At 36.8% G+C, this 11918-nt stretch overlaps 2 protein-coding genes across 2 annotated transcripts; one reads left to right on the top strand and one right to left on the bottom strand.

Annotated features, from left to right (window-relative positions):
- Nucleotides 1–3393: 3393 nt before the first annotated feature.
- LOC127638776 (ragulator complex protein LAMTOR4) lies at nt 3394–7088 on the bottom strand. The gene is made up of 4 exons (XM_052120499.1): nt 7015–7088; nt 6788–6868; nt 5934–6051; nt 3394–5844 (listed from the first exon to the last, which is right to left on the bottom strand). The coding sequence occupies exons 1-4, from the start codon at nt 7015–7017 to the stop codon at nt 5747–5749; spliced, it is 300 nt and encodes a 99-aa protein (XP_051976459.1). The 5' UTR covers nt 7018–7088; the 3' UTR covers nt 3394–5746.
- Nucleotides 7089–7680: 592 nt separating this feature from the next.
- Nucleotides 7681–10910, top strand: LOC127638775 (V-type proton ATPase subunit F). The gene is made up of 2 exons (XM_052120498.1): nt 7681–7919; nt 10089–10910. The coding sequence occupies exons 1-2, from the start codon at nt 7762–7764 to the stop codon at nt 10288–10290; spliced, it is 360 nt and encodes a 119-aa protein (XP_051976458.1). The 5' UTR covers nt 7681–7761; the 3' UTR covers nt 10291–10910.
- Nucleotides 10911–11918: the final 1008 nt, after the last annotated feature.

Raw genomic sequence — 11918 nt, 5'->3', positions numbered from 1 at the left:
ATTTGTATGCATCGGAGTGATGCATTTTACAATGTTTCCAAGTGTAAGCAGAAAGATAAATGTTCTTAAATTATATATATTTGTATTTTATTGTCCAATACAAAATCCATAAAATGCTAAGGAGTAAAAAAGTTCTACCATCTTTTAAAATTAATTTACGGTACCATCACAAAGCTGATTATATCAGTGTGGAGAACATTTGTATAATCTGTAATTAGTTTTCTTAGAAAAGTACAATATATTTACATTTATATAGTGTTGGAACAGTGCAGTAATCATATCTGTAATCTATATCATAAACCAATCAGCTCATGTCATTCAGCTAAATCTTCTAGAGGTTTGCACACTCATAGCGCATGTAAATTACAGCCGAGTTAATTTATTTAATGAAGGTAATGGACACTCCCTTTAGAAGCCCAGGAATTAGCTTTTTAGTTTTATATATATATGAAGTTCACTCTGAAAGTGCTACTGACTGCCAGAAGCCTGTCTGAGCTTTTAATGTCATTTATTAAAAAAAACATTTGGGAGGACTTTTTTTGGCAAGTCTACTCATTCTGTAGACTTTAACTTTTAAACATAACCAAAATAGTGTTATATTAAATAGGTTATATTATAGATAACGTCCCCAGTTATTTTATTACAAAATGAAAATATTTTGGTATGCCCAACTCTCCCATGATTATACAGATTGAACACACAGTGTCAAGATCTGATATTTGTCTATGTAAACTACACACACACAGACGTATTAGATAATGTGATAATTGTGCTAAAATATCCAATACTGTCAGTATTGGCAAATCTTTCAGAAAATGTTTAAGCATCCTGTCATGCAATAGCTGATATATAGTTAAGTATATGATTTTTTGGTCTCACACTACAAAAAAAACTGTTGGTCGAGAAAATAAAATAATATTTCTCTCAGCAGAGTAGGGTCTTTCTCTTTTCTCTACTTTTGTTTGCTTCAACATGATCTCATCCCTGATGTCCACCAGCATTGGGCATGCTGCTTCAGCACAGCTTGTTTCTCTTGAGGACTAAATTGCAAAATGGTCAAAATAGCTGTGAGCGTCTGCTGGCGCCCTCTGGTGTCATGGAGCATGAAAAACTTAAAAATGACATTCTTGAGGTACTCAAAATTGTCCCATCTCTTCCCTGGTCCCGAATCCGCATGTCCAGCTGGCAGCGAAGCTCAGCGACCTCCTCTTCATGCTTCTCGCCATTAGTGAACAGCTTCCCTTGCAGCTGGCGCAAGTCTTCCTCTAGATGATTCTTTTGTTTGCGTAAGGCAGAACCCTCCACCTCTTTATGCGCCAATTGTTCAGCATACAGCAACAAAGTTGGCTCGTTGGGCCCAGCAAGTTTCAAGAATTCAGCAACAATGTCACATTCTTCTTGAGCTTGATCACCCTCCTCCACGTCACTTCCTTCCATCACTGTGCCATTATTTACACCATGCCTCTGATGCCTTCCGAAGCCGATCAACGAAGCAGCCCGAAGCCTCTCCAGCTCGAGGTCTCTTTCTGCCAGCAGGGCCATGGTCTCTCTGTTTGTGCAGCTATGTAATTATATTGTCATTGCTGAAATATCACTAGAGTGATAAAGGATGAATTTAGGTAAACTCAACAATAATAGATGGGTCTGACCACCAACCTCTGAATCCTGGCTGAGTTTTGTCCCTTACACTCTCGTGAGATCATATAGTTGGATGTAAACCTAAGTATATTAAATCACTTCAAATGTGTTTTACAAAATAAACTTGTTTCAGTGGAACTGGTTAGTTCAAAATACAAGCTGCCTGTTTAACTGTTTGGGTTTGCGGCCAGCATAGCTACACTCTGAATAAACAAGCAATGAATGAATCACTGTAGTCAAAACAGACTTAAAGGTGCACTCATAAATTTGTTCACCATTAAAAAAACAATTACTCCTAAAGAAATTAATTGTAATTTTTATACATACTGTATGTATAAAATCATGACTAATCAAATGAGATGGGGACACTAGTCATATCAGTAACCTTTTAAATGCTGTTTTAAAAGCCCAGGGGCTGCCATTTTAGAATCAATAACTTTGAAGTCAATCAATTCTGCTCCCTGCCAGTAGGTGGTGATATGCATGAAGAATGTGAATTGCCAAAAATAAAAGAAGAATGTAAAAGTGGAAGTTCATGGTAAAAAAGGATTTCAATATTGATCAGTTTAGCACCCAAACCTATCATATCGCTTCTGAAGACATGGATTGCACCACTTGGATCGTATGAATTACTCCTAGTCTGACTTTATGTGCATTTTGGAGCTTTTTAAAGTTTTTAAAGTAGTATATAAAGATGCAGTACTGCTTTTACAAATATTGTGAAGTTAAGCAAACACTCTAAGCCAGATTGCATATAGATTATATCCTGTTCAAGCCACACATGTGCAACTCAAGAAACAGGTCTCTGGGTCTTGGCTGGTTATCCAATGAACTATCAAGCACTGAGTATGAGAGAGACTATGCAGAGAAGGACCAGAATGAAGTGGATTTGAGGAACTATGAAGTAACAGAGAAAAATGAGATGTCAAACTGAAAACCTTTCAAAACGTTCTGCGCCTGTTGGTTTGAACCTGACGTTAAGGACTTTGCAATATTATTCGATTCTGAAGCACTTTTCTGCATTTTCCTTCCTCATTTTCATTGTGATCCATTCCAGATATTTTTAAACTTCCTTAATCTACCTTTTAGTCATTATGGCCTTTTATTGTATAGGTTGCACGTTTGATAAATATAAAACAATTATGACAGTATATGGTTGTTGTTATGGTGACTATGTTATGATATATGTATATTTTGGGTTAAGAATGAGTGTGTTGGGGTTTAAAGCATAAGGATCTTGGGAATGAACTCAAAGAGTACCTCTCATGAAGCATGTCATTCCAGTATTCAATATAAGAAGATAAGTTTCATTATTTAAGAGAAGGACTTACAGCCTTTTCAAGGCCTGTTATGATGTAATAAGTATGTTGTTTAATTTCCTACACTTTAAATGAGCCGTTTCCTGTTGCAGATCAAACCAAAACATTTTGGTAAGTATTAAATGAACATCCAATCTTATGACAGCTCTGCTGTCAGACAAAAACACTTTTGTCAATTCAAAAAAGTTCTTCCTGCAAGTCTCCCTTAAAACAAAAACAAAAAACACTTCAAATACTCAAAACACAAAGATCTATTTTAAGTGTTAATAGAGACAACCCTAAAAAAAAATGTTGTTTTCATTCTTTTTTTGTATTTTAAAAAAAAGCTAAACTTGTTTTTATGCATATGTAAAACACAAGCCTCAATGGCCATAGTGAAGATAACATTTCTAGTAAATATTGTAAAAAGACAAAAAAAGGTTGTAGCATTCCAAAACTTACTGAACATTTATTGTTTGTACCACAATTTCATGATTCTCTTCCACAAGCCGAAACCCGCCCTAAAATATGCATAGTGCTTTATTTAATACATTATTGTTAATGCAATTATTGTAAAGTGTGTTTTCTAGTCATTTAATGAAACACATTTGAAAATAGACAGTAAAAAGCATTTAGTGCATTTTAGTTTCTACTAACACAGATCCAAAGTAAGACAACTTTGAAGCCCCTGATTTTCTTCTGAGAATTACAAGCTCTCACTCTCATGAAAACTATAGAATATGAAACTCTCATGACACAATTAGAAAACACACATCACACATAATGATCAAAAACACCCAGTGTAATATTCCCAATGTTGATGGTTTTCATGACCCATGCGTGTATACAAGACTCGTCAATTCTAATTTTTTAAGTTATGATCAGCCCATTCATCAACACATGCTTGTTCATTTATGCAAGGAAGCTGTAGGTTAATGGACTGAATGGGTTAAAATGTAAATTCACGTTTATAATATTCTCCCTAAAGAAAGTAAATAGGCCTAAATCATTAACCTAGTTTCAATCCACTTTTTGCACTGTTTTGTTACCAACAAAGTGAAAATGCATTAAAAAAAAGTTTGCGAAATTTGCTGTCTTCAGCCTGTTTTCCTCGAAATGTCCTTTTATCAACAATCATGGTAAAAAAAAAACACTGTCACATAAGTTTTGGTTTATCGCAAAAGAAATCTGCCTTTAAGCCGTTTCCATAAAGAAATGTGTATATCACTAACTGTGTACCATTCCACAGCAGATGTTACTAATTTCCTAAAAACAAAAAGGAGAGTATTAAGACAATTAATTGAAATTAGCCAGCTTACAATAATTTTAATTTTACAAATAAATGCAATCAGAAGATGAGGAATTGCAATCAAAAGGGAGCAGTTGCCCTTCTGATAGGACTGTAATATTGGTCCTGATGTTCGCAGGTTGCCACCGGTTCCAACCCGAAAGTTGCGAATCGTCATGGCCCTGTTCAAGCTGGCATCCTGCACCAAGTAGTGGGGGAAACTTTTGGTCTTAGTATAAGGAAAATGTGTGCACAGCTATTAAAGAAAAATGTATGTGGTGTAATATCAGGGTTTACATATATGATACATTCCTGATATTCAATAGGCTATTTTGAACAATCATCTAATCTAAAGCATTGCCATCACAACTGCGTTTTGTCCCACATATTTGTCCAGCAACTTTTAACTACCAACTGAACTTGATTGTCATCATAGAACATTCTGATAATGTCATTCAGCTGACTTTTTTAATCTACAAGTTAAGGATAATTTAAGTACTTAAGTATATAGGCCAAACAATATTAATTTTCTGTTTGGTAATTTTTTAATGTAATGATTTATTAGTTTTGTAATTTATTTGATTTAATACAGGGAATTTAGCCTGCATTTATAAACAATTTTATAAAATCAGCCTATATGTTAGTGTTTGTATTTATTTTTAATTTAAAACATCTTTATGCACAGAAATTATAGATTTTTTTTATTGTGGGCTAAATCCATGACTACAGTCTATTATTTTGAATGGTGTTGAATATAATTTTTTTAATTTAAAATTAATTGCAAACAGTGGCCTTTGATTTATTCTCCATGCACTTGTCAATGACAGGTGCATGATATGAGATATTTGTGTTGGCACTCCTGGAAGTGTCATGATGCAGATTTGTTTGCAGCATCAGATCTGTGCAGGTATGTCGTTAAGACCAATCAATAACAGTGTGAGTAATGCTTCACGAACAACAAACAGATTCATGATTAACGCAGGCTAACAATACATATTTGCATTGATGCCAAATTTCTCAACAAAAAGTGTTTCCAAACCAATTTTTCACGACATTTGAAGCATCGACAGAGTTTATGCACTAGAGTTCAACGGAAAAATATTATGTCAACACTTGTAAAAATTTTAAGATAATTAGCATTCCATAAGATATATCAGTAACTTTTGATTTGCTGCAATTTTTGTCTAAAAAAAAAATCCCTTGGATGGAAACGAAGTTATTGACTGTCTTTAATCATACATAAAAAGACATCACATATAGCCTGTAACCACAATCTCATTCATTGTAATTGTACAAAAATATAACACAAGCTTATTGTTGTTCAGGTCAAATACACCTGAGACCACCAAAGTCCCAAATCTGTGTATTGAAGTCTTCTTGCAAAAGCAATAGGATGATTGTGCTAAACATCAGATGGTTGTAATGGATGGGACATTTCCAGTGAGGGCACCATTTTGAGCAGGTGTGTGTGTGTGTGTGTGTGTGTGTGTGTGTTTAGAACCAGTCTATATTATAGTCTATACTAGACAATAACAGGTTCCCGTTGGTTGTTGTGCCTTTTGACTACAAAAACTTTCTGTCCGGAGATGGTCACAGCATAAACATAGTCTTCAAACATCACTGTGAACAAAATCAGACAATAATATCAAGACTTTTAAGTGATTTTGTGGATGGTCGAGCTTAACAATAACAGTGTGCATGCGTCTCACCTGACATGCGTTTGAAAGGGGGCTCGGCTGTCCCATGCAACCTGAAACGACAAGCTGTTCGGACCATCTGCATGATCACTCCTGCTGTGTGCTCGTCATTCTCCAGCTCTCCAGCAGACTAGAAGAGACAATTTACAAAATAGTACCTCTGAACTTCCAAATTAACAGCAATGGACAACATTCACACTTCCGGGTTTTGCAACGTGAAAGTAAGCCAGTGCAGGGTAAACTTTGAAAGCGGTGAATGGGAGACACGGCAAATATAATACATTTCCAGATAAAAAATTTTTTTTAAAAAAGAGAGTGTGGTGGATTACGACAGTCAGAAGAGGGAAGACAATTTACTAAATTTTTTTAAAAATAATTCCAGGGCAGGGTCAAAAATGAATGCCATTCATAAGTGATGAGAAACAGGTCAATATTTAAGTCCTTTTTTTTTTTACTACAAATCTCCAACGTGGACCACTCCCAACCAGCAAGGGTCAATATGCACGAAGAATGCGAATTGCCAAAAAAAAAAAAAAAACAAAACAAAAAAAAACTAAAGAACGCAAAAGTGGAGATTTACAGTAAAAAGGACTTAAATATTGATCTGTTTTTCCACTCACATATCACGTCGCTTCTGAAGATATGCATTTAACCAAGTGGAGAGTTATGCTTTTTTGAGTTTCAAAGTTCTGGCCACCATTCACTTGCATTGTCTGGACCTACATAGCTGAAATATTCTTCTAAAAATCTTAATTTGTGTTCTGCCAAATAAAGTAAGCCATACTCATCTGGGGAGCCATAAGGGTGAGAAAATGATGAGAGAATTTTTGATGAACATTAATCCTTTTAAATGTTGAATAACTCACCGCAAGTACACCATCTTCACTAATAACCAAATATCCAATCTGGTCGGGTATTCTTTCTAAACCCTGGGTGAGAGCTGTGGTCTGAAACATAAAAGTTAATGAAAATATAAAACACTGACTGGTCAACTGTCCAATGGTTCCACATAACACTTGACAATATTCAAAAAATCACGTCAATAAAAACGTTTAGAATTGCCAAATACATCTAAACTAAAATATGTACATACCATTTTTAGGCAGTACAGATGAAGTTGCACTGTTGTCTTCCTTCACCTCCCGTCTCACGTGACCAATGAGCAAGTGTCGCGTGTGTATGGCGTCATTTCAGGCGGAGACGCCTTAAATGTTGTTTTCAAGTTTAAAAAGTCGCTACATTAGCGAATATACTGAATGATTTGATTGCTCTGTAGATCTCCTTTGCCCATTGTGTAAACTCGTCCATTTATTCATACTATTACTTTATTTATTTATGTTTTTATTTTATTTTTGTTATTTAATTATATATAAAAAATTATATTGTTTCACTTATACTCTATGGTAAAGTTCAACGTCTTTTTTTTTTTTTTTGCCTGTTTGTAAATGCATTTGGTTTCAATAATAATAAAAAATTGCTATCAAGCATATTTGAGAAATACATTAATAACGCTCTGTTTTACAATTCATAATTAAACCATATTTAATAAGTACCCGCTAAATTAAAACGATGTGGCCAATAATTACCAAATTCTCACAGTATTTTTGCTTCGCTCGATAATGAAAACACACAATCTGACTCGGGGTCAGATTCCCTGCCATAAACACTAGGACTAAGAGCGTCAAGTACACGAGCAGGACCGATCCCAAAACAGAGCACTTACAGGCTAGTCAAAGCGGAAGTGCAGGAGTCAGCTGATTAAAGCATGTGATCCTGGAGGACGGGAAAAAACGTTTGATCCATTCTGTATGTTATTTGAGCAAATATAAGTAAATTCGCTATGACTGGAAGAGGGAAATTAATCGCCGTTATAGGAGATGAAGATACGTGTACCGGATTCCTCCTCGGAGGGATCGGAGAACTAAATAAAAACCGAAAACCCAATTTCTTGGTTGTGGAGAAGGACACGAGCATCACAGAGATAGAGGAGACTTTCAAGTAAGAGACAATATTGCAAATGGCCTTATAATTTAGTATACACATAACAATTATGTAAATGGTGTATAAATAATAAAATGTTCCTTCATTAAGCGTATATTTGTAAGTAAGGACAAGGTTTGTGTGGCTCCTTTGCACTGTTTCATTCAAAGGTATATTTTATTGTAAATAAATTTAAGTTTTGTTTTATAGATATGTAAATCAAATTATAAGACATTACTTTGATTCATATGCGTCTATATGTGTATTTTATATGATGCTCTTCTCTCTGGCACTATAAGGCACCATCACATAAGTCCTTAATCTACTTTGTGCACGCCTCGGATCATTTTTCCAACAATTGTTTACAGACAGATTGTTTCACTTTTAATTGACTATATCACAATTCCAGTAGGTCAGAAATTTACATACACTTAGTGAACTGTGGTGCAGCTTGGAAAATATCAGGAAATGATGTCAAGCCTTTAGACAATTAGCTTTAGCCTATTTTTTGGAGGTGCTCTGAAATGGAGGTGTATCTGTGGATATATTTTAAGGCCTACCTTTATACTTGGTGCCTCTTTGCTTGACATCATGGGAAAATCAAAAGAAATCAGCCAAGACCTCAGAAAAAAAAAATTGTTGACCTCCACACGTTTGGTTCATCCTTGCCTGAAGGTACTACATTCATCTGTCATCAAACAATATTACGCAATTATAAACACCACGGGACCATGCTGTCATTATACCGCTCCGTAAGGAGACATATACTGTCTTCTAGAGATTAACATAGTTTAGTGTGAAAAATGATAATTAATCCCAGAACAGCGGACATTGTGAAGATGCTGGAGGAATTGGGTAAACAAGTATCTATATCCACAGTAAAACAAGTCCTATATTTTACATTTAAATGTTTTTATCCAAAGCGACTTACAGTGCAATTATTACAGGGACAGTCCCCCAGAACAACCTGGAGTTAAGTGTCTTGCTCAAGGACACAATGGTGGTGGTCGTGGGGTTAGAACCTGTGACCTTCTGATTAACAGCCCTGTGCTTTAGCCACTACGCCACCACCACTCCAACATAACCTGAAAGGCCGCTCAGTAAGGAAGAACCAACTGCTTTAAAACTGCCATAAAAGCCAGACTAGTGCTTTTGGAACAAAGATCTTACTGTTAGGAGAAATGTCCTCTGGTCTAATGAAACAAAATTTGAACTGTTTGGCCATAATAACCATCGTTATGTTTGGAGGAAAAAGAGTGAAAAGAGTTTGCAAGCCTAAGAACACCAACCGTGAAGCATGGGGGTGGCAGTATCATATTGTGGGGGTGCTTTGCTACAGGAGAGACTGGTGCACTTCACAAAATAGATGTCATCATGAGGAAGGAAAATTATGTGGATATATTGAAGCAACATCTCAAGACATCAGCCAGGAAGTTAAAGCTCGGTCACAAATGGGTCTTCCAAATGGCCAATGACTCCAATCACACCTCCAAAGTTGTGGCAAAATGGCTCCAGGACAACAAAGTCAATGTATTGAAGTTACCATCACAAAGCCCTGACCTCAATGCGATAGCTACTCAGCTACACCAGTTCTGTCTGGAGGAATGGGCCAAACTTCAGCAACTTATTGTGAGGAGCTTGTGGAAGGCTACCCAAAATATTTGACCTAAGTTAAACAATTTAAAGGCAATGCTACCAAATACTAACAAAGTATATGTAAAGTTCTGACCCACTGGGAATGTGATGAAAGAAATAAAAGCTGAAATAAATCATTGTCTCTACTATTATTATGACATTTCACATTCTTAAAGTAAAATGGCATTAAATGTCAGGATTTGTGAAAAACTGAGTTTAAATGTATTTGGCTAAACTTCTGACCATCCATCCATCCGATGGTTTATCTGACTATCTAAGGAAAACCGTGTCTGACCATATAGCTAGCTAACTGTAATGTTATACATCCATTAATCTTGAAACTTTAAAACTACTTTAAACTATAAGATAGGCTTTGTCAAGCCAACTTCAAACTGTCTTGACAAACTTTATCTAATTATTATTATTATTATTATTATAGGGAGTCATAACATCAGCAAATGCAGTTCAGTTTGACTAAGGAAAGTGTTTTGTATGATTTATATTCCACAACCTAATTTTACAGATTAAAATTTATCTGTTCTTCATTATCAGGAGTTTCCTGACTCGCAGTGACATTGGCATCATCCTCATCAACCAATTCATTGCAGAAATGATCCGTCATGCCATAGATGCCCATATACAGTCCATCCCAGCAGTACTGGAGATTCCTTCAAAAGAGCATCCATATGATGCGTCCAAAGATTCCATCCTGCGAAGGGCCAAGGGCATGTTCTCTGCAGAGGACTTCCGATAAGCTGTTACCGGTGTGGTCTGGCCTGAGCAGGGGAGAGAAGACGAGGGTTTTGTGTCATGCAGTTTATTCCCTCCCCTCCTCCATCTTGCTGAAGCTGGAAATCATCTTGCATAGAATAATTACTTCTGTCCAGGAATTGTAATTGTTGTGTGATGTGCGCACTTCCCATGTTTGTAAAATGGTTTGTGTGCTTCTAATGATAATGGTTTACAATTATATTGCAAATTTAAAAGAGAATATTTTTCCCCAACATTTAACACACACACACACACACACACACACATATATATATATATATATATATATATATATATATATATATAAGAAATTCTGATAAACAAGATTTCTTGTTAACTACCATGAATATTGAAGTTGTTGTACATGTCTTTCATCTCTAAGCTGATAATATAGGATAGGATTGCGGAAACTAGTGTCCACTTAGTGAGCCCTGCTTCAATCTGTCCCAGACTAACTGAACAATTTGTTTCAAACCTGTGCTGTAAATGCTATTTGTCATAATAATATTTTTTCACTCAGAGGAATTCAAACAAAGAGCTTTTTGCATTCTGATGTAATAAAATATGTTTTGTCTTAAGAACTACGAATTGCAGTTTATTAAAATGACTCGAAAGTATGTCACTCTTTCTGTTGGTGTTCATCCTTAGCAACTTAAAAATAGCTGTTCAACTGGTATCTCACTTTAAGTTAGTGAGAAATTGCGATCCATTTGGGGGGTGAGAGGATCACATCCTGTTTGCCCCATGTAGCAGGTTCGCAATCGGGACAAGGAGCCAGCGAACTGTCAACGTGAGTATTTTATTACTTGTCAGCGTCGTTTACAAAACTGAAAGTGCACTCTTGGCCAAGTAATCGCACACAAACGAGTCAATAATTGTTGCGTGTTATTGCACGCACACAGGAACAGTCTCTCTGCCACGATGACGCTTCGTGCGCCATCACTACAACAAGAAACAGGTGTTAGTTCCCTCTCGAGAGGTCTCTGCTATTGCGTAAGTAGCTTACGCTATGGGAAAACTCCGTTTCTCGAGAAATATTGAAGTCTTTATGTAAAACGCACTGCAGCTGCGCAGCAGACAGCAATGAGCGAGGCAGCTCGGTCATTGGCTGTGCTGCGGCAACTTGCTCGAACCAATGACGGGGCGACTCTGAACGCGCGACCAATGAGCGCGCGTCACGCCCGCGCGCTCAGAGCCCGCCAACATTGGCATGGCTAAGGCTATTAGGCGCCTGTCATGAGAGTTCTTTAGATTTAATCTCCTTCTGCAAAGACCTTCTCTTCGCTGGATCCTCTGGATTATTGGAGTCTTTTCGCCCGCCGTCGACAAGCCTACAGCAGGACTGCTACGAGGACGCCGGCGCCTTCAGCCGCCTTCAAAGACTTCTGCTACGCCATCTGGCGCGCATCACCTTATATCCTTTACTAAGCAATAACTTTTCAAGTGTTCGCCTCTGCGATGCTTTTTTGTCCTTAGTAAAGAGCAAATTTGAGGTGTTGTTTAAAATGCCTTCGACCTGCGCCTCGTGCAGAGGCCCTCTTCCTGACGGGGACCGTCACATTATCTGCGCTCGCTGCCTGGGACCTGACCACGCAGAAGCTGCTCTCACTC

The sequence above is a fragment of the Xyrauchen texanus genome, chromosome 47 (assembly GCF_025860055.1).
Source record: "Xyrauchen texanus isolate HMW12.3.18 chromosome 47, RBS_HiC_50CHRs, whole genome shotgun sequence".
Lineage (NCBI taxonomy): Eukaryota > Metazoa > Chordata > Actinopteri > Cypriniformes > Catostomidae > Xyrauchen > Xyrauchen texanus.
Note: the sequence above shows the minus strand (reverse complement) of the source record. Positions and strands in the feature narration are given on the sequence as shown.

Excerpts from the sequence above, each read along its gene's own strand:
- LOC127638775 (XM_052120498.1), top strand. The coding sequence starts at position 7,762 with ATGACTGGAAGAGGGAAATTAATCGCCGTTATAGGAGATGAAGATACG. Across the intron at positions 7,920-10,088 it reads GAGATAGAGGAGACTTTCAA|GAGTTTCCTGACTCGCAGTG; the intron begins GTAAGAGACAAT and ends CTTCATTATCAG.
- LOC127638776 (XM_052120499.1), bottom strand. Across the intron at positions 6,052-6,787 it reads GTGAAGATGGTGTACTTGCG|TCTGCTGGAGAGCTGGAGAA; the intron begins GTGAGTTATTCA and ends TGTCTCTTCTAG. Across the intron at positions 5,845-5,933 it reads CCCTTTCAAACGCATGTCAG|TGATGTTTGAAGACTATGTT; the intron begins GTGAGACGCATG and ends TTTTGTTCACAG.